The sequence below is a fragment of the Meles meles genome, chromosome 15 (assembly GCF_922984935.1).
Source record: "Meles meles chromosome 15, mMelMel3.1 paternal haplotype, whole genome shotgun sequence".
NCBI classification, from domain to species: Eukaryota; Metazoa; Chordata; class Mammalia; order Carnivora; family Mustelidae; genus Meles; species Meles meles.
Genome location: NC_060080.1, coordinates 36084474 through 36107521, shown reverse-complemented (window position 1 = coordinate 36107521; position 23048 = coordinate 36084474). Strand labels below are relative to the sequence as shown.

At 38.8% G+C, this 23048-nt stretch overlaps 1 protein-coding gene across 5 annotated transcripts in view; it reads right to left on the bottom strand.

The window, feature by feature from the left end:
* ACOXL (acyl-CoA oxidase like) overlaps positions 1–23048 on the bottom strand; it is a 356730-nt gene that overhangs the window by 12387 nt on the left and 321295 nt on the right. For 4 of the 5 annotated variants that reach the window (XM_045979259.1, XM_045979255.1, XM_045979257.1 and 1 more), the window contains one exon: positions 16797–16898. In XM_045979259.1, the coding sequence (XP_045835215.1) occupies positions 16797–16898 (102 nt within the window). Of the gene's footprint in view, positions 1–7344; positions 7437–16796; positions 16899–23048 lie in introns of those variants that run through there. The other variant, XM_045979258.1, reaches the window with a different exon arrangement.

The following is a 23048-nucleotide window of genomic DNA, read 5'->3' as shown; positions in this document are numbered from 1 at the left end:
TCAATGAAATTTGCTCAAGAATGCTGTTACTGAAAATTCCAAAACATTGCTGAAAGGAATTAAATAAATGAAGAGATATACCATGTTCATGGATTATTAAAATATCAATTCTCCCCAAACTGATATATAAATTTAGTGCAATCACAATCAAAATCCTAGCTGTCCCCCTTTTTAAAAAGATTTTTGTTTATTTGACAGACAAATAGGCAGAGAGGCAGGCAGAGAGAGAGAGAGAAGAGGAAGCAGGCTCCCCGTGGAGCAGAGAGCCCATTGAGGGGCTCGATCCCAGGCCCCTTTTTTATCCCATGAAATTCACAAGCAAATTCCACAAGCAAAATCCATTTAATATGCAGACAGATGCACAGCTTTTGTAATAATGAGAACAGTTTTGAAAAGGGATGAGAAGTCTGGAGGCCTTACATTTTCTGGTATAAAATTTACTATAATAATCTAGACAGAATTAGCAAAATGGAGACAGGTACATTAGTGGAATAGAATAGAGAGCCCAGAAACAGACCCACACTTACACGGTCATTTTTTTTTTTTTTTGTAAAGATTTTATTTATTTATTTAACAGAGAGAGAGAGAGAGATCACAAGTAGGCAGAAAGGCATACAAAGGGTGAGGGGGAAGCAGGCTCCCTACTGAGCAGAGATTCCTGATGTGGGGCTTGATCCCAGGACCCTGAGACCATGACCTGAGCCAAAGGCAGAGGCTTAACCCACTGAGCCACCCAGGCTCCCCTACATGGTCAATTTTTTTTCTAATACAGAAGACAAAATATTTCCATGAATAGAGGATGATCTTTTTAACAAATGAACACTTTGAACACCTGGATAACCATATAAAAAGCAATAAACCTCAACCCCTACCTCTTACTGTACTCAGAAATTTATCTGAGATAGGACCTAGACTGAAATGTAAAAGTAAAAATCACATAGCTCCTAGAAGAAAGCATGAGGGAATATCTTTGCAACCTTGGGTTAGGCAAAGATTTCTCAGACAAGGCTCAAGGACTAACAAAAAATTTTAAGTTGATAACATTTTTTTCATTAAACTTAAAACCTTTAGCTTCTTAAAGATACTCTTAAGAAAATGAAGGGGTGCCTGGGTGGCACAGTTGGTTAAGTGTCTGCCTTTGGCTCAGATCATGATCCTGGGGTCCTGGGATTGCCAGCCTCAGTCTCCCTGATCAGTGGGGAGTTTGCTTCTCCCTCTCCCTCTGCCCCACCCCTCAACTCACGCTCTCTCTCTCTTTTTCAAATAAATAAAATCTTTTTTAAAAAGAAAATGAATAGGCACAGACTGGGGAAAATCCAAATACCTGTATGTAGAACGTGTAAGTCTTATAACTCAATATTTAAAATAAGAATAATAGCTCACAGTTTGAAAATGGGCAAAAGATTAAAACATAGGAATAACCAATAAGCAACTTGAAAGGGTGCCCAACACCATTAAACACCAGGGAAATGAAAATTAATATACAATGAGCTATTATTATGCACTCACTAGAATAGATAAAATTTAGAAGGCTGACAACACCAAATATTGGTGAGGATATGGAACAATAGGATCCTTTATGTTGCTAGTGGGGATATTAAATGATACAACTGGGGCACCTGGGTGGCTCAGTCAGTTAACAGTCTGATTCTTGCTTTCAGCTGAGGTCATGATCTCAGGGTTGTGAGATGAACCCCACATCAGGCTCCATGCTCGGCAGGAAGTCTGCTTGAGATTCATTTTCTCTCTCTCTCTCTCTCTCTCTCCCTCTCACCAACCCCCCACATGCATGTTCTCTCACTCTCAAATATATAAATAAATCTTTTAAAAAATGATACAATCACTTTAAGAGAACTCTTTTTGGCAGTTTCTTAGACAGTTAAATAAATGTCCACCATACCACCCATTAAACCTTCTTCTAAGTATTTACCAAAAGAAATGAAAAATATGTAACAAAACAAAACCTGTACAAAAATGATCCTGATGGGCCGCCTGGGTGGCTCAGTCATTAAGCGTCTGCTTTCAGCTCAGGTCATGATCCCAGTGTCCTGGGATCGATCCCCACGTCAGGCTCTCCCTCTCCCTCTCCCACTCCCCCTGCTTGTATTCCCTCTCTTGCTGTCTCTCTCTCTCTCTCTGTCCGATAAATAAACAAAATCTTAAAAAAAATGATCCTGACAATTTTATTTATAATAACACTGCTCTATAATATTGTATGTGTTCTATCAACAGAATAAACAATTTTTAGCACAAACTTTTCTACTGCAAGAAAAAAATTAAAAGTAAGTCTTAAAGTCTTCGGTTATTTTTTCTTCCCACAGTGCAAACAAATAAGATATTGTACCCTAATGAACATGGAATGATGCAGCTGAGGTCATTTGGAAGTAACAAGGTCAATTCCTTGAGATTGACATAGCAGAAACCTAGAGAGATCAACATTTGTGAAGGAGAAGGGGTTGGGAGAGGTGCCTATGATAAAATACCACTTAGGAAAAAAAGAAAAAGAAAAGAAAGAATGAACTATTGAACATCTTAGAAACATCAGACTGAGCAAAAGGAGAGTTCTATCTGCTTCCATTCCTATGAGGCTCTAGAGCAGGCAAACTGAGCATACTGACAAAGTCAGAACCCCAGGGGCAAAGGAGAGGATCAATGGAAATAGGGCTGAGGGAAATTTCTTGGGTGATGGGGTGTACATTATACAGTCTACCATTTGATTTGTCAAAACTCACTGAACTGTACCACTAAGATTTGTGTACTTCAATGTATATAAAGTAGACCTCAATTTTTTTAAATTAAGAGAAAAGGAAAGAGAAAAATCAATATGGGGAAAACCAACACATAATTGCCAGCATTGTGTGTGTGTGTGTGTGTGTGTGTGTGTGTGTGTGTGTGAAGTAAGGATATCAAAATAGATGGACCACTATCACTATTTTATTTAAATGGTAATATTCAGCACCTAAAAAGTAGGATGAAGATAATAACATTTTTAATGAAAAACTATTTTTCATTATGGAAAAACTCAATATATTTTATTTCTTCATTTTGCCATGGATAGATTAACTCTTTTCCTGGGAAAATTCCTTGCTTGGGCTTACAGGAATCAGGATTCTATGGTTCTCAGTCCAGCAAGGACTGGAAAGGATCCTCCATATAAAGTCAAGTATTGTCACTGCATGAAACAGTTGCAGGCAGACCCTTCAGGATGAGAACAGAGGGATTGGGGATGGTTCAAATGAAGAAGGACTCAACAAATTGAAGATCCAGGGAGGTCACCAATCTGAGTTCAAATGAACTCAGGAAGCTCTCCAGAAAGCATTCTATCAGATACCATTTTTTCTTCTCAAAAATCAGTGAAAGCTCACTTCCAGAATGGATATACCTTTCCCTATTCTCCCACTAAACACAACTGAAAACCCTGCACATTATATATATAACAAACATAAGAAAACTCTGAAAGGTGAGGAAAAGACTGGGATACTGGGAGTTCAGGAGTGACACACTGGCAAATTCTCCGGGTTTCCCTTTTACCTCATGTATCCCATACTCAGAGCTAAAGAAGCTGGCAACCCAGGAACATCAATAGATGCAGACAAAAATCCTAACAAAAGATGCTCTCTCAGTAAAAAGGGGCAGGCAAGCAAGACAGAAAATTTTGAGACAATAACCACCCTACTCTAGCCAAACACCACAGAACACCTGTAGCTCTACCACCCTTATCTCTCAAGGCTGACTGGTGAGTTCATTCTTCTAGTCTTCTTGCCAGGCTAATGAGGTATCTGCCATCACATCAGTGGAGACCACATGGGGAAGCTGGACTCCAACCTTTATTTAAATGATACTATTCTGTACCTAAAAAGTAGGATAAACATAATAAAATTTTTAATGAAAAAATATTTTTCATTATAGGAAAACTTGATATATTTTATTTTCTTCATTTTGCCATAGATAGGTGAACTATCTTCCTTTACCTGGAAGTAGAGATGTACTCCTTCCACTTCCAGATGGAGCACTGTAGAGGAGGTCTAGTAAGAGGATAACCATTACACAGTGATAGTAAAGACACTACCTATGTTCATGGAAGCCATGTGGGGAGCAGCAATGAGGCTCTCTTACCCCTCACCAAGAGCAAGGTGTCAGTGGAGGCCTAGCTGGCAACCAAAACTTCTGTCCTCACCCAGCAGGAAAAAGGAGCACCCCTTGTATCAGCAGAAGTTGAATGGAGAATTGACTTCTTACCCTACAGGGCAGTAATGAGGTGGTGTACTCCTTTTCTCCCACTGGAGCACTGGATTGAAAAGAGAAGGCTTAAATAAAATCCAAAGTTTCATAATTTAATACCCCAAATGTTTAGGTTTCAATAAGAAGTCAACTGAAGAAAAAGACAATCAATATGTGCCAATACTGAGATGACAGAAATGCTAGAATTATCCAACAAAGATTTTAAAGCAACCATCATAAAAATGCTTCAACAGCAGTTATGACCACACTTGAAACAAATGAAAAAGAAATAGAAAATCTCAGCAAAGAAACAGGAAATATAAAAAACAAAATAGGAATGTGAGGACTTAAAATACAAGGACCAACATAAAAAAACTCAGGAGATAGTCTCAATTGCAGAATGTAGGAAATAGAGGAAAGGATTGGTAAATCAAAAAACAGAACAATATAAATTACTGACTCTGAATAGTGGAGAGAAAATAGACTGGAAAACAACAACAACAACAGAGATTCAGAGACATGTGTGATTAGAACAAAAGATTGAACTTAGAGTTCTAGAAGAAGAGAAAGAGGGCAGTACAAAAAGCACTTGATGAAATGATCAAAAAACCCTATTTTGGCCAAAAGACACAAACCAACCAATTCAAAAAGTTGAGCAAACCTCTCCCAGGATAAACTCAAAGGAATCCACACATGACACATCATAGATGAACTTTTGAAAACTAAAGACCCACCCCTCCAAAAAATCTTGAAAGCAGAGAGAAATACCACACTTTACTTACAAGGAAAAAAGTTTTGAATAACAATAAATTTTCATTATAAACCATGGAAGCCAAAACTACTTTCAGGTACTGAAAGAAAATAATCCTTGTCCCCAAATCCTATATCCAGTGAAATACTGTCCCTATTTTCAAATGACATGTTTGTCTCTGTAGAAAATTCCAAGGTGGAGCACCTTGGTTAAGTGTCCAACTCTTGGTTTCAGTTCAGGTCATGATCTCAGGGTCATGAGATCAAACCCCATGTCAGGCTCTGTGCTCAGCACGGAGTCTGCTTGAGATACTCTCTTCATCTCTTGTCTTTTCCATTTCAGTTCTCTCTCTCTCTCAAATAAATAAATAAGCCTTTAAAAAAAAGAGAAATTTCCAAGGAATCTGCAAGAATTCCTAGAATTAATAAGTTCAGCAAGATTATAGGATATAAGATCAATATATAAAAATCAATTGTGTTCCATATACTAGTGATGGACATGTGGACACTTAAAATCAAATACGCAATACTATTTACAAATATATCCAACTGATTCTAGATAAAGATTTTAAAGCACGTCAGTGGAGGAAATATAACCTTTCAACAAATTGTTCCTGGAGCAATTGGACATTTTGACCAAAAAAAATGGATCTCAACCTAAGTCTTCTACCTTATACAAAAATTAACTCAAGGGGCACTTGGGTAGCTCAGTGGATTGAACCTCTACCTTTGGCTCAGGTCATGATCCCGGGGTCCTGGGATCAAACCCCTCGTTGGACTCTCTGCTCAGCAGGGAGACTGCTTCCCTTCCTCTCTCTGCCTGCCTCTCTGCCTGCCTCTCTGCCTACTTGTGATCTCTCTCTGTCAAATAAATAAATTTTTAAAAAATCTTAAAAAAAATAAACTCAAAATGGATCGTGGACTGATATGTAAAATGTAGAAGTAAAAAACATTTAGAAAAAAACTATAGAATAAAGTCTTCAGGGACTAGGGATAGGTGAATTCTAAGACATGGCATCAAAAGTACAAAAGGAAAACTGATAAACTGGATTTCATCAAAATTAAGATATTTTACTCTGGAAACAGGCCATGTTAAGAAGATGGAAGGGCAAGCCGGGTGGAAATATTTACAAGCTATGTATCTCACAAAGGACTAGTATCCAGAATACATAAAGAACTCTAAAAACTCAAGAGTTAAAAAAATCCCAAATAATCCAATTAGAACATGGACAAAAGATGCCAGAGCAGACATTTCAACAAGAAGGATATACAAATGGTACATATGCACATGAAAAAGTGTTGAACATCATTATCCATTAGGGAAATGCAATTTAAAACCACAATTAAATATTACTGTTTACCTATCAGAGCAGCTAAAATAGAAAATAGTGACACCACCAAAGGCCAGTGAAAACGCGAATAAACTCCTATATTGCTAGTGGGAATGTTAAATGTTACAGCCACTTTGAAAAAACAGTTTTGGCAATTTCTTAAAAAAACAAATCAACATGTATCCACCATTTAACCCAACAAACGCATTCTTGGGTATTTACTCTAGAGAAATTAAAGCCTATATTCATACCAAAACCTATACACGAATGTTCATAACAGCTTTATTCCGAACAGTCAAAACTGGAAGAAGACCAGATATCTTTCAATGAATGAATTGTTTAACAAAGTGTGCTACATTCACTCCATGGAGTACTACTTTGCAATAAAAAGAAACAGACCACTGACACATGCAACCACTTGGATGGATTTCTAGGAAATTATGCTGAGTAGGAAAACCAGCCCCAAAATGTTGTATATTATGTGATCCCATTTACACAGCATATTGGACTGACAAAATTATAGCAATGGAGAACAGATTCATGTTTGCTCAGGATTCTAAGGGAGGCAAGGGAAGGAAAGAGGGTGTGCCTATAAAATAGCCAGAGGACCTCTGTGGTGATGAAAAAGCTCTGTATCCATTTACAGTATCCATGTCAAAATCCTGGTGTGGTATTACAATATGGTTCTGCAGCTGATATCACTGGGGAAAACTAGGTAAAAGGATAGGAAATCTCTCTGTATTATTTCCTACAAGTGCAACCGGATAAGTATGTTCTAGCTTGCTAAATTATCACAAAATGAACATACTCATGTAAGCATCATCCAGATTAAGAAATACATCACCTGTACCCCAAAAGACCCTGCAAAAAGTCACACACTTGAGCTGGATATTTTTCTTACATTGTCTCAGCAATAGCCAGTTTGATTATAGAATTAATACCTGATAGTTCTGTCATAGAAATGACCAGCTATCCAGGGAAAGAGCATAAAGAAGAGTCTTGGTTTTCTACAGACTCATGGGTTCTCACAAGTGGGTCTTGTCCATTGTCCGTGCATTCAAATGGGGCCACCCCTCCTTGCTTTCTTTGCATAGTTTCTAATACCAAGTGCTTTCAGTTCCCCAGAAGAAGCTTCTAAAATCAAAGGAAAAAGGTAACTGAGCATCAGAAAAAAGAAAAGCAAATACAAACACATTTTATTTTGTAAAAAATATTCATTTCTAGCTGGAATATTAATTTCTGCCAAAATGGATATAGTAGGGATCATTCCTGTTTTAAGTTCAATAATTCATTTAAATTTTATTATTATGGAATCATAATAACACCGGCCTTGTCCTTAACTGTGACAGGGTCTGCCCTAATCTGTTTAGACACAGCTGACTCCCATCTCCTGAAAGGTCTTTCTGATGTAATACAGCTACTCTTTTGGAACAAATTTCACCAGTGGGAAATTCTTGCTGTGCATGCTGGGGTAAGGGGATGAACCCAGAGACTTTCATGGAGGATGCCCCCATTACCCAGCATTTCAAGGATAACCCCAAGGAGCCCAGGATAAGGTAGCTGCCAGAAGAATCCAGAGGCTGGAGCTCAGCAAAACAAGTTACTCTCTCCCATGGTTCTAATAAGTTATCTGTACTATGGAGCAAAGCATGAGGGTTGACCAGGTGGCTGCCATGCTGAAACCAGGATGGCAGGAGTGGTGACCTAATGGTCCCTGGCCAAATGGAAGAAATCAAATCCCACTTATATTTTCTTAACCTCAGCTGAGTGGCTTACATTTATAGGTTCAACAATGTATTTTAAGCTGCTGAAGAACAGCCCTTGGCCAGGGGTAAATGAGAAGGGGAAGGGAAAAGTGATTTCCCACTTTCTTAGTGGCACTCTGTTGGTATTGGTATTTTTCTTTTCTTTCTTTTTGAGTTCTTGGGTCCAGAAAGAGAACATAGACCAGGATGCATTCATATTCTAGTTGGTTCCTGCTGTCTCCTGGAGGTGAACCAGAGGGTCCTATAGAAATGAAGAGAAGTTCTGGGGATGCTTTCAAATCTATGAAGACTCTAAAATTTGACTCAGTTGCATTCCCTGTATGACCACTCCATTGTGCTGTCTTTTCATAATACCTTAGCTTCTTGACCGAAGCCACCAAACAGGAGATGTCCCTCCCCACCCTGATAGAATGGGTGTTTGGGGTTATACTCCACACTGGCTTCTCCACTCAGCCTAAAGGACACAAGCAAGTGTCATAACATCGTCATTTGCTTGTAGCCAAGTCAGATGGACCTTGCTGGGTGGGTGGGACAGGGGTGAGGGAACCAAAGATTCCTTCTCAAATTCCTTACAAAGAAAAGCAAGAGTCCGTGGGTAGTAAATGAGGCCAAAGAATCAAGAAACTCAACCTCCCTTTCCTGGTCCAAGTGTGCTTTTAACATCCTGTGCCTAAAACCCCAGTTCACATTGCATTTGACTCTGGTATCTGAGTATCTCTTAAGTTGTCTTGATCCAGGTGGTTTGGCAAAAGGGAAACAGAAGAATAGGATATCTGAGTGTCCATTAAAAAGAAACCTTTAACAGAAGCAGCATGGAAAGCAGCCCTACTTCATTTGTAGGATGTGAAGGGCATGTGTACTATTTCTAAGCCTCATTGGTACAGTATGATGTATATGTTCTTGAAGTTGAGATCTGAGGAGAAACACTAACATCCCAAAACCATCTTTCCAGCTTGGAACTCCTCCCTAAGTTTTCCTCCTGTTTTGTTTCTTCTACCCCTAGACTTTTGGCCACAAGGCAATGACTGAATTTATATTCTACACTCAATTCAAAATAGCAAATAAGCATGATCCATCTTCTGAATTCAAAGGTGGGAAGTAGTGTCTTGGCTTTTGGGGTCTGGTGTCTGCCACACTTCTGCACATTCTTACTCCAAGCCACATTTCCTGAGAATAAATCAGCGTGTCACTGAAATCAATGTGGTACATCTCAACTACTTGAATGACCCATCAATCCATGGCTTGAATGTTCTTCCCCATTGTTGATTCAACCATTTGTTTGGCTAAATTGAAACTAAAACCCAAACCTTCGTGGTTGTTATAGACTTGAGCAGGTAACAGATCAAGAGGTCACTTGCCATCAACAGTCTTCCATGACTTCCTTGCTGTCACTGGGTCCCTGAGCAGAGAAAGGATGGTTCCTTTCAGTGGAGCTCACAAAGGCTACTAGGGCCTGGGTCTGTTCCTGTGCCCATTTGCTGGCAAGGGTATAGGAGAGGACTGAGACTTGTCCTGGTGAATCAGGGCTTCATCCTAGCACATCAGTGGGCATACTGAAAACAGTCTTAAAGGCATGGGGGAATGACTCAGATGGAACAAGGTGCCAGGCATCTGTTGCTGCCCCAGAAAGTGTGCACTTAGGAAGAAATTGACAGGTCATTAATCAAATAGGACATTAAGGCAACGTTTGGGTGTAATATGATCAAATACTGGGGTAGGTGGGGCGGTGTCAAGATGGCTTGGACATGGTCATGATTGGTATTTATTTTCTCTCTTCCTGAATGAATTTTTGGTTTTTAAGATTGTTACTCTTACAGGCTATCTCCCACAGGCTCTGGGTTGGGTTATGCAGTCCTCCCTGACCTCCTTGCAGATCCTTTATAATATGCTTTCTCACGAGGCTCCATTATTTGGGTTTGGGGCAGGAAATAGAACCTGATTCAACATTTTGCTAAGTATTATTTTTACCACACTGACTAGGGTCTTTTTTGATCTGCAACCCACAGCTGGGCTGTGGTTCTCTCAACACACATAAACTTTAAAGCTTCCCCCTGTGTTGATTTCTTGGCGTGAGCTGACCACATGTCTACATGTACTTGGTTCCTCTTTGTATGTCACCAAGAGTCACTGTTCCAGTGCTGGTGGGCACTGACAGAGCAGGGCTGGTGTGCCTAGGAGTTCAGGGAGGAAACACTTCACTGAGAAAAATGAGGCTACTCTATCTAAAGCTGAAATTTACTTTAAGGGCTGGCATAAAAAGTAGAAGACCCAAGGCCATTTGTAATAAAATACATCATTTTAAGAGGCTGAAATTTTTGTTTCACTTTGTCTTTTTTTTTTTTTTTTTTTAGATTTTATTTATTTATTTGACAGAGAGAGAGATCACAAGTAGGCAGAGAGGCAGGCAGAGAGAGAGGAGGAAGCAGGCTCCCTGCGGAGCAGAGAGCCCGATGTGGGGCTCGATCCCAGGACTCTGAGATCATGACCTGAGCCGAAGGCAGCGGCTTAATCCACTGAGCCACCCAGGCGCCCCTGTCTTTTTTTTTTTTTTTAAGCAAAATGAAGTTGGTTTTAATGGAGATACGCAATCATTAACTATTAGATTATTTTGAAAGGCTTTTAAAATGAGCCTTGGCTGATTTTCCAAGAACAAAGACCACAATTGCGCAATTGTTCTATACGTACCCTGCAAAAGTACCTAATAATGAAAAGGGAACAGAAATCTTCTACTTAAGGGCCTTGTTACAATGGAGCCCTGGGGGCAATGCCAGGGGACTGACTTTGAGCCAAGGCCCTACCTACTTTGAGGGAACAGGAGAACAGGCTAAAAATCTCATCTCTACCACTCCTTAAATCAGCTGCAAATCAGCCTTAGACTCCCAATCCGTAAAGTGGATTAACAGCTAGTCACACTAACCGGTGCTTGTGGGGATGATGCAGGGTAAAGAATGTGGATGAGCTCTCTCAGCAATCAAGTTCCCAACAAAAGAGAGGAGCGAGCTATCGCAGCTAGGAAGGGCTGTAGGGGAGACACTTGAGTTTAAAAAGAAAACAAACCCCAACCCCCTCTCCTGAGGGCTTCAGTTGGACCACGGGGCACTTGTGCTGCCTTTGCAGCGTGTGGATGGATCTTACTCCCTCTGCCATCAGGCAGGCCTCTGTGAAGCTTCCAAACTCAGGTCACACGAGCAGGATGATGCAGATTCATCCACCTCCTTTTGGGATTAGGAGTTCCGGGTTTCTACGCTCAGCTAGAATCCTGGCCAGTTGTTTAACTTTTCTGTTTCTTAGTTTTACTCAGTCGTTGAGTGGGGCCCGTTACCAGCCTTATTTACCTGGAAGATCTTTATGAGAATGAAATTTAATTTTGTTTTCTTTTAGCATAAATATATGCATTGCTTATTATCATTAGGCTAGAGTTTTAGCATAACTCCTGCATATTCTGAAGTTTTATCATTTACAATCAGCCCAGGCTGATTGTGGCTCCCTGATGCTTTATTTTTTTTCCTCTTCATAAACTTTTAATTTTGGAATACTTCTAGATTTCCAGAAAATTTCCAAAGATAATAGACAGAGTTCTCATATGTTCTTCACCTAGTTTCTTCTAATTCTTCTCTTAACACCTAACATAACTATGGTCCATTGTAAAAACTAAGAAGTCAATATTGGTACATTAATATTAACACTCTATAGATTGATTCAGATTTCACCAGTTTTTCTACTGATGTCCTTTTTCTCCTTCAGGACTCAATCCAGGACACCACACTGTGCTTTGTCATCATATCTGCTTAGTCTCCTCTGGCCTGTGTTGGTTTCTTAGTTTTTCCTCGTCTTTCATGCACTGGCAGTTTGAGGAGGACTGCGCAGGTCTTAGGTAGACCGTCCCTCCAGCTGGTTCTGTCTGACTTTTTTTTTCCTCAGGATTGGATCTGGGTTATGGATTTGGGGGAAGAGTGAAGTGCTTGTCCCACCATACAATGTCACAAGTGCATGCCACCAACACAACTTGCTACAGGTGATATTCACCTTATGCACCTGGTTAAGCGGGGATCTGCCAGATTGCTCCAAGGTACAGTAACTGTTTTCCCTTTCAATGCTTTGTCCTTTAAAATAAAAGAAAATCACTGAGTCCAACCCACACTCAAGGGAAGAGGGAAGAATCTACATACATTACTAAGAAAGAATGGTCTCTTTGATCCCATTTATGGATCTGTTTAATCACTTATTTATATCATTTTGGACTTGTGTTAAATTATTTTATACTTCGGGCTATAATCCAATGCTACATTATTTGTTTTGTTGCTCAAATTGCTCCAGCTTTGGCCATTAGGAACTCTTTCAGTTAGCTCCTTCTAGTGTCCCTTTGGCATAACCCCACAGTCTTGGGGTATTCTGTGTTTGTTTTCACTCGGGCGCCTTCTCACTTTCTAGCCCTGAAAGATGCTCCAGGCTCATCTTAGATATTCACTGCCCCAGTTCTAGAATCTATCATTAGTCCAAGGACTCTCCTTCCTTCTACTGGAAAATGGTGTTAGAAACCAAGAACTGGACGTGGGGTCTACTTGTTGTTACTAGCTAAGGCTGATTTTTATCCAAATAAAATAAATGAAAATGTTTAAAGTCAGAGAAATATGGGTTTTCACTAGCTGTGTTACTTTGGGCAAGTTACTTTCCCATGTTGGGTTTCCATTTCTTCATCTGTGTGTAAGGATAAGAAAAAGGATGTAAAGGGCTGTTGCGGGGTCAAGTGGTAAAACATTGAAGGAGCTTCCTGTTTCTGATAATAAAGAACCAGATTCCACCCCCGCAACTGTTCTCCTGAAAACAACCAAAATTTTAGAGAAAATATAGGAATCCTCTTCAAAGTACCAATGATCTGGCAAAATAATAATGGCAAAAATTATGGGAAAGTAGGAACCAAAGAAAATAAACAAGTAGAAAGTTGCATTCACCCTGAAGGCATTTGCCATTTTCAGCAAATTTGAGTTTTCACTTTGACAGCTTCATGGTGGTTGGGGTGGCTAGTAGGGGTGATGATAGTCAAAACCAGGGCCGGCAACTAGGCAAGAAATTTAATAGAGACCCTTGATACAATGAACTGGATACCAAACAGCTATGACCTTGGGGGAGGGTGAAGGACTTATTGCTCTTATTTAAACTCTCTGAGTTTTACAGGAAAACTCAAGTCTTGAGTTCGGTTTAAGTTGGTCTTAAACTGAAGGCACTTTCAGATGCTTTATAAAGGAAAGAAGGTGCCTTCAATTTGGCCTTCATGTAAATCTCACAAAACATTTTTTAATAACAATGACCAGCACATATTAAAAGATAACTATACACAATGCAGAAATACTAGAAAAAGAAATAGACTGGTAAAGTCTTAAGATATTTGGGTTATTAGCTATAAACTATCAAATAACTGTGCTTCAATGCCTAAAGAAATCAAAGACAAAACTGAATATATATGTATATATGTAACTATATTTACATGTAACTATATTTACATATATACATATATTCAGTTATATATATATTCAGATATATTCATTTATATATACACACATATGTTATATACATATATGTAGTATATTAATACTACATATATGTATATAACATATGTGTGTATATATACACATGTACACAATATACATATACACATATATGTACATACATGTATACATATATACACACATATGTAATATACATATATGTATATATGTAATGTCACACATATATGTATATAACATATGTGTGTATATACACATATGTATAACATATGTGTGTATATGCACATGTATACGTATATACATATACATATGTGTACATACATATATACACATTGCATATATACCTATATACATGTAGTATATATACTACATATATACCTATATACATGTAGTATATATACTACATATATATGTATATAACATGTGTATATATACACATGTATACATATATACATATACATATATATGTGCATACATATACACATATACATACATACATGTAGTATATATACTACATATATGTAGTATATATATGTAGTATGGGTAGTATATATACTACATATATATGTATATAACTATATGTGTGTATATATGTATACATATATATGTATATATACACATATATTCATACATATATATGTAGTATATCTACTACATATATCTACTACATATATATATACTACATATATATGTGTATATAGAACACAGGTATAGTTATATACATATATGTAGTAGATATACTACATATATATGTATGAATGTATGTGTATATATACATATATACATATATATGTACATACATATATATGCATAGTTATATACATATATATGTAGTATATATAACTACATATATATGTAGTATATATGTATATAACTATATGTATATATATGTATGTACACATATATGTATTCAGATATATTCAGTCATATATAACTGAATACATCTTTAGGGGATAAGAAACTAAAAGGTTATATAGATGATATAAAACAGAAAACAAAAAAATATTTTTTAAGATAAAAATCCTAACAAACAGGATCAAAAATTTAGGGGATGAATTAACCAGTATATTAGATGCACCTAAAGAAAGAAAGAATCAGTAAACTTGAAGAATTATCATATGAAAGCATCTAGATTAGTTTCAGTAATATCAATCATCCCTGTCCCCTTTTCACCCATTCACAAGCCCACTCCTGTTAAGTACCTCTAGTTGGCCAAGGGTCCTAGACATTTTAGTGAAAAGAAGCTACTAATAACACTTCTGAAACCTTGAAATCCCTTCACAGGGGCATGGCAGAAGTGGGAAGGGAAACATCTGTGCCAAGTACACTACACTCTTCCCTCTGGGAATACTGAGGGAGCCCAGAGGAGGGGTGAGTGCTCATGGCTGGAAAAGAAGGCCTTGAGATGTCCTATAGTTCTCAACAATCCACAGATAGTTTGTTCCAAAACGTCTGACTGCTCCCTGCTTATCTCCCAGACTGCTACGAGTATCTAGTATATGAAAAGTGTGGCAACATGTCGCACTAATACAAAGAAGAGCACTTCAGTGTTGTAAGTGAAAGTTGGTTTCTTTTACTCAGCATTCTTTTGATGTATTATTTATCTCATTTATATCACTGGAATACCTAATTGCATGGATTTAAAATCTTCCTTCATGTAGGTCTTTTTTTTTTTTAATTTAAAGTATTCTTTTTTCTTCTCCCCAAAGTGGACATCTTCTTTCTGGTAGGTAGTCAGGGTCCAAAGATAGATGCTGTCAATTTTATCCTTCCCTATATATATATGCCTCTGCTGCACCTCACAGTGAGAGGTGAAGTCTCTTCTCTTGTCCAAATCTATGCTGGCCTTGGGCCTCCCTTGGGCCAACAGAATGCAGCTCAAGTAACACGATGTGAGCAGTGGCCAAGCCTTGAGATGACTGGCATCTTCCACTTCCTCTCCAGAAGCCAGTCATCATGTAAAACAGTCCGCCCTCCTGACAGTATTGTACTGTGAGGAAGCCCACATTTGCCTAGCAGCCCCTAGATGATCCTGCCACCTCAGCTGAGGTGACCACCGTGAGAGTGAAGAAGCCACCTTCACAGCCCCAGCAGACACCTCAGGCAGCAGAACCATCCAGTTGAGCCACGCTCAGATGCAGAATCCTGAGAAATAACAACTGGCTGTTCCAAGCCACTAAGTTTTAGGGTCATTTGTTACATAGCAACAGATAACCGAAACATCTTTCCACATGCTTTGCTTCATAATCATTGTTCCCTGAAAAGGAAAAAGACTCTTCCGGGTTCTTCAGTGTCCACCTCAGTCTGGCTCCTGCAGATTTCTCCAGGCTTTCACTTGAGATGACAGCCAAATGTCAGTCGCTGTTTTTTAACGTCTGTCCCAAGTACTTCCATTTCTATGATTTTACCACTTCACCAACCCTGTCGGAAGGCTCAACTGCATCTCCCTCTCTTCAATAGCACCACTTCTTTGTTGGAATTTTCCACTCTCGAAGGTCTAGTACAAAAATGACATTCACTCCTACGTGATCTCTGTCCTCTGAACTCTGGAATTATTCATTGGAAAGTCTCTGCTTCCTTGGGTTATTATTTGCATTTTAAAGGCAGTTTTGTGTCCTTGTATAGAATAAGCTCCTTTGAAGGCAGAGATTGAGCCTATACCTATTTATGTTATAATGTCTAACGGAGGGCCTGGAAGACAGGTCCCTCAGAAAACACTCAGAAAGTGTGCTTTACAGATGATTATGCTGTTTTGTATATATATTTTTTTCTTTAGAGCAGCATTTGGGTGGTGGTTCCTTGGCTCTATCTTCATTTTCAGGTGTTTTGGAGCTATCACATTGAATTTCCATTGCTACCTCTGACATGAAAATACCACAGGTCTTTTTTTCTGAATATGAAGAATGAATTAATAGATTTTGGTAAGGAGAAAAATGAAAATCACTTAATACTTTATTTTTTTGCCAAGACAAGGAAAATGCTTTTGATTCCCTCCTCTGCTTTTCATGTCAGAAAGTTCATGCACAGTGAATCATTTCCTTGTCACCTAAACTCTGAAGTGTAATATGATCATGGTAGGCAATGAAAACATGTATGTGAAGTCCCAGAGGCATAAAAATCTGTGAGTGGAAACCGATAAAAGATTGACAGGACTGTTTTCTAAGAAAGCAAAGAGCTGACAGCTGATGCACAAAGGGTTTCTTCTGCACACCAGGGACCCTTACCTGATTCCTAATCTTCGTGCTGGCCATGGGAGTCAAATATTTATGTTCTAGATACCAGGCTCGCTCCTGGAACACCAGCTTGGTTCCATATAACAGACAAAACTAAGGCATGGGAGAAGAGGAGAGAAATGAACAAAAGGTAATATATTAGAAAATGCAGAATCTAAGGAGGAGGAAAAGAAATAGCATAATATTATATTTCATTAAATCATAAAAGTTAATACTGTCTCAATGTAAATGGTCACATTTTGGACATGTGATATATGTTTTATTTTAAAAACTATCCTGTAGACCACATAAAGCATATGTAAAAGTGGTGAACTGTCATGTGGTCATTCCTCCAGTTCAACAAATATTAACTCATGGTCAATCTTGCTTCATCTGTAACCTCACCCAGTTCTTCCTCATCCCAGGTCATTTAGAAGCAAAGTCCATATATAGTATTTTTTTAAAAACATGAATGTAGTATTTTTGTTTGCTTTCCTTTTCAATTTATGAAAGAATATTCTAAATGTACATTCTGAATGTCATCTTCATATTTTCCATTGAGCCCGGTTTCATTAAACTTTCATAAAAATAGCATTCCTCATTTACATTTGTTTCAATATTTTTTTCTATTTTACTCCTGAAATCTACCCACAGAACTCCTTCATGACATCAGCAGCATCAAGCAATACTAAGTGAGTTTTCCTGTATCAAGCAGCAACTTTTTAATTAACTATTTATTTCATTTTTAATATTCAATCCTACTTATATCATAGAAAAGCAGAGAGAAGAATACAACGTACTTCCATGTCTCCATCACCCAGCTTCCACAACCATCCACTCATGGCTAATCTTGTTTAATCTCTCCCCCCACTTTCTGTATTATTGTGAAGCAAAGTTCAGTCATACCATTTTTTTCATAAGCTTTCCACATGTATCTCTGAAAGATTGTTTAGAAGTAAGATTACATAAAGTCCACTCAACTGACAACAACAAAACCCTCAATTCAGAGTCAAACAGAAATAATCTGCACGCCAGAAGACAATATGTTTTCTATGGCTCATGAGAGTCAGAAATCACAGTTTGAAGTCACGCAGATTATGTAGGCTCTTCCTTCTTTTCCTGAGGTTCTGGGACATCCTTGAATTAGCAGCATTATGGGGCGCCTCTACTATTCAGTCTTCCCAGAAAGGGTCACAGTATGGCTTCATAGCTCGTCTATGAGAGATATTTAAGATTAATTATGGCTCTTTTATGACCTTGCCAACGTTCTGCTTGACTAGTGTAAGCTTCCTTTGGCCCTTTTATATAAGGGCAGTAAAGACGTTAGCTGACCCTACAGACATAGGCCAAAAAATACTGCCATATATCCTGATAACATGAATTGTTACAAAAACAATAAATTGTATAGCTTACATGGCTAAACTGTACCACAAGTCTCTAGGTGAACTTCATATATACTACAAAAATATTTATTGTGGATTCCGAAGGAGAGAAAGTTAATTCACATCACTCCTGGGTCTACAAACATATAAGGTTAGTGAGAAGATATCCAGAGCCACAGAATATAAGTATGTTTTGAAATAATCTAACTCATCTTCTCACTCAATCCAGAATCCTGTGTCAGCCAAGGTACAACCAAGAAACAGATGACATATTCACATTAGGATGATTTGAGAAGAGTTTAATAAATTATTTTCATAAAGGGGTAGGCAAGTTGTAGGAGAGCCACAAGGGATAGTGGAGTACCCCAGAGCTAGTATGTCTGGAACTGCTACCAGCTTTGGGTTTCAAGGGAGGAGGGCAGGGAGTGGCTATGGATCCTGGAAGAGAGAGCTATATAGACAGAGACATCTTAAGAGGATGTCTTCAGCCTTCAGCCTAGGAACACAGAAATCCCAAGGGGAACCTACAGGGAAGCAGGCAAGAATACCCTGACCTCATTGTGCTCCCCTTCTCTAATCTCTAACAGGGGCTAACCAGATCCAGAGGTCAAGGATTCCACTGATGTAGGTCCACTTCCTGGACCTGGAGCAGGGTGGAGAGCGGGAGAGGCTGATAGAGGATATCTGGCACAAATCCTTCTCTAACACCCCTGACAGATGGTGGTCCCACCTCTAGACTACTCCTATCTAACTCAGGCCCAAGCCCATTTGGTCCCACAGAACTCCTAACAAGCTCTTGACTGCTGACACCCTGGCCCAGCCCTGTCCTAGAGTGCTGGCTCTAACCAGTCTCACACTGTGTTTCCTGACTACGTCTGCTCCTCCCTCCTGACTCCTGAGTTGTCCTCCTATTGTCAGTTTGCGGCTCTTGTGTATCTGATGCTCAGGGACACTTTCCTGACTTTGAACTTCTGCTTTTCTCCCTGAACACAGTCCAGACTCTCCTTAAGCAACCTTATTTGCCTGTCCTGGTAAACACGGGTCTTGGTTCTCAGCGGTTACCAGAATGCCACATCTAGGTCCAGATACCATCAGCCCAGCCTCAGACCCTCAAATACAACCTGAATGTGCTTCCTTTGTGTTCCAGAGACAGGAGATCAGGGTGTTAAGAGCCTTCTGGCTCTCAAAGGAGTCTCACTGTTGGAAGAGCCATGGAACACAGAGCCACTTCTCTCTGCAGAATAATGAATTTATGGATTGTTCAGTCTGTAGGAAAGTGATCTGGTCCTGCTCATCTCCATATGCTTAAGGTCTGGTAACAGGGCTGACACACTGCAAGAAACTGGCTGAAACACAATTTCCTATAACTCCTGGTGATTAACCCCATAACTTTGGCTGCCTAAGGAACAATGAAAAGCATCCAGATAACAGTCCTTAATAAATTTTTAAAGATCAGTTTCACAGCTCTGCTTAGTTTCTCTTTCTTCAAGATGATCAACCTTCACAGATCCCTATCTCCTGGTTACCACATGGTCTCCAGCCCTCGTGACCTGGGGGCCTCTTCTAGATGCTAATTCTCTCTCTCAAGGCAACTCACAGAAAACTCGAGCAGAGCACCCAAATGTTCTCTCATTACTGTAGTGTCGGCAGCACCATCACTGTCCTGGACTGGGAGTCTACACTCTCATATGCAAGTTAAGATGGAATTTGCTTTCATGACAGCCACATAATATTTTTTGAATAAATGAAAGCATGTCATACATATTTGGCTTAACATCAAATGTTTGTTCACTTGACACTCCCAACTAAGTCTTTTTGGCCATGAACTGTTTTCAACCAACACATGCATACATATAATCATCCCTAAAAGATGATTTAAAATGTGTTCTTTTTTTTTTTTTAAGATTTTTTTTTATTTATGAGAGGGAGAGAGTGCACTAGTTGGGGGGAGGGGTAGAGGAAGAGGGAAAAGGAGGTTCCCTGCTGGACAGGAAGCCTGACATAGGGCTCTATCCCAGGACCCAGGGATCATGACCCGAGCCCAAGGCAGATGTTTAACCTACTGAGCCACCCAGTCACCCCAAATTTATTCTTTTAAAAAACAAAATTCTTTGATTCCTTATTCTTTTAAAGTATCATTTTGTTGATGTGATCCGTCTTGAGTTCCCAAAGTCTCTATGAATCTTGACTCAATACCCTAATATGTTTGTGTCATTTAAAAATTTGTCAAATCCCATTTATAGTTTTATGCAATGGAAACCAGCTGATAGGTCTAAGACTTCTTTTTTTTTTTTTTTTTTTTTTTTTTTTTTTTTTTTTTAAAGATTTTATTTATTTATTTGACAGAGAGAGATCACAAGTAGACAGGCAGGCAGAGAGAGAGAGAGGGAAAGAGGCTCGCCGCTGAGCAGAGAGCCCGATGCGGGACTCGATCCCACGACCCTGAGATCATGACCCGAGCCGAAGGCAGCGGCCCAACCCACTGAGCCACCCAGGCGCCCCGGTCTAAGACTTCTGATTCAAGTATCTGAGAATCCATTTAATGCGATGTCCTCTAACTCATATTTCTCTGGCTTGTCTATAAGGATTTAAAAAACTCTATCCTGAGAGACCACCAATTTCCCCATTTTTTCTCTTCTAGTAACCTGATTAAGAAAGGAAATGAGATTCATTTAGTAAGGCTTAGCCATAGTGAACACAGATAGGGTCCTAGTGACTATCTCTTTTCTAATTCCTCGTAAGCTATTCTGAATACTCTTTTCTAGAATTTTAACTTGGATTTATGTCAATTTTAAATTCTATAGTTTCCCAAATCTACTTTTTTCCCCATTTTGAAAAAATGTGCCTATTTTTTCATTTCTAATTTTCTGACATCCCTCTTTTAATCTTTTTGGTTTTCAACAGGGCAACTACAAGTTCTTCCCAATTCAGACAGAATATGGGAACATTATAGAGGATGAAGAGTTTTTCTTTCTTTTCTCCATTTTTTAGCACCAAAGCTTTCTTCCCCAAACCGGAAGCCTGTTTCTTCAAACTCTGAATGTAGCTAAAAATGACCTTTCATCAGATTATTTGTCATGCCTCATGCTATGCTGGGATTTGGTCATTCTGACATTTATTAAATGCTATTCTTTTGTATTTATCCTTAGACAAGCATCTCTCTCTCATCACCCCTCCTCATTGCTTATATATAGCTACCTCAGACCAGTGCATCAAGGAGCGCACCCATACTCTTAGCCTGGTTCTTAAAATGTATCCCAAATCGCAACCTTTTTCCTGTATCTATTGTATTGTCAGAATAATATTCTGCTGCTAGCTAATAAAAACCCTGGACACCGAAGCTTGGATACCATGGTTGGCAATGCTTTGCACATGTTGCCACATTGTTACACTGTTGGGAGAATTAAGTGTTGTTTATAAGGACTCCAGAAAAAAAAAAAAACAACTGGAAGCCTTGTTGGTTTTTTTCTGGACTACACCCCCTGTACCTTTGCCCTCGAATGATTTTAATCTATATCCTTTTGTGATGTATATGCAGATTTTATGTATCTGAGTCCTGTGAGTCCTTCTAGCGAATCATCAAACCTGAGGGTGGTTTGGGGGACCCCTGATAGAGGCCCCATTTTACACATGAAGACAGAGAGGCTCAAGAAAATTGAATTATGGAGCCAGGGTGCAATTAAGTTTTTCAGGATTCAAAGATATTTTTCAATCTCCCATAGTACCTCTACTTTTCAGGATTTAAAAAACTAAAACAGACAACTCTTTTGAAAAATAGAAGCCAAAGATTATATTCTGGGTAAGATGAAGTAAAAGTCTCATCCAGTCTCTCCCACTGAATGTGGCCATTATTCTGGGACAGAGTGAATGCAAAAGCTATCTGAGAAATCTAAAAAATAAACAGTAGCATGAAGATTGGGGAAGAGGTCCAGAATTCAAAGTACCACCAAATTGGTGGTGATTTTCATTTTTTCTCCTGGTCCTCAAGCTGCTTATTCCTGGAAGCATATGTAGCAGACTGGGATAACTACATCCCAGACTTTTGGCTGGAGGATGAAAAATGGTGGCTCCAGGGAACCAGAAAGTATCAAGGAGATCATGGAAAAAAGGGCTTGGGAAAGTAACCTCATAAAGTTGGTTATAAACTGGGCTCAGCCGCCAGTGTGTGAACATGAATCTGATACTAATTATCTTACATAATGGGTTGAGAATTGAACTAGTACATAAATGAGAATGTGGGTGCCAGTATTGCCCCAATGGTGCATGCGTGGGACAGAAAAGAAGAGGACAGTAAAGGTTATGAAGACTCTACTGACATTGGAACCATAGTGAACCAAAATGAGCAAGCAGGTACACTGGCTGCTAACACAAAAATAATAACATTCTCCATAGAGAATGGCAAGTTATACACAACATCTAAATAAAAAATAACAGCAATTATACACAGTCTTTCCCAGAAAATAGAAGAGGAGAGAACTCCTCCCACAACTCAGTTTATGAGGTCAACATCATTGGGATATCAAAACTGAACAAAGGCAGTACAGGAAAGAAAAAACTATTGATAAAAATTTCTCATAAACATAGATGTAAAATCCCCTACAAAATATTAATGAATTGAACCCAGTAATAATGTACCATGAGCAAAAAGGCTTTATACTTGGAATGCAAGGTTAGTTCAATACTCTAAAATGAATCATCATGGCAATCTTTTAAAATTTGACACCAAAAGCAAAGGAAACAAAAGTAAAAGTAAATAAGAGACTACATCAAACTAAAAAGCTTCTGTACAGCAAAGGAAACCATCAACAAAATGAAAAGGTAACCTGCCAAATGGGAGAAAATCTTTGCAAATCATGTATCTGGTAAAGGGGTTAAGATCCAA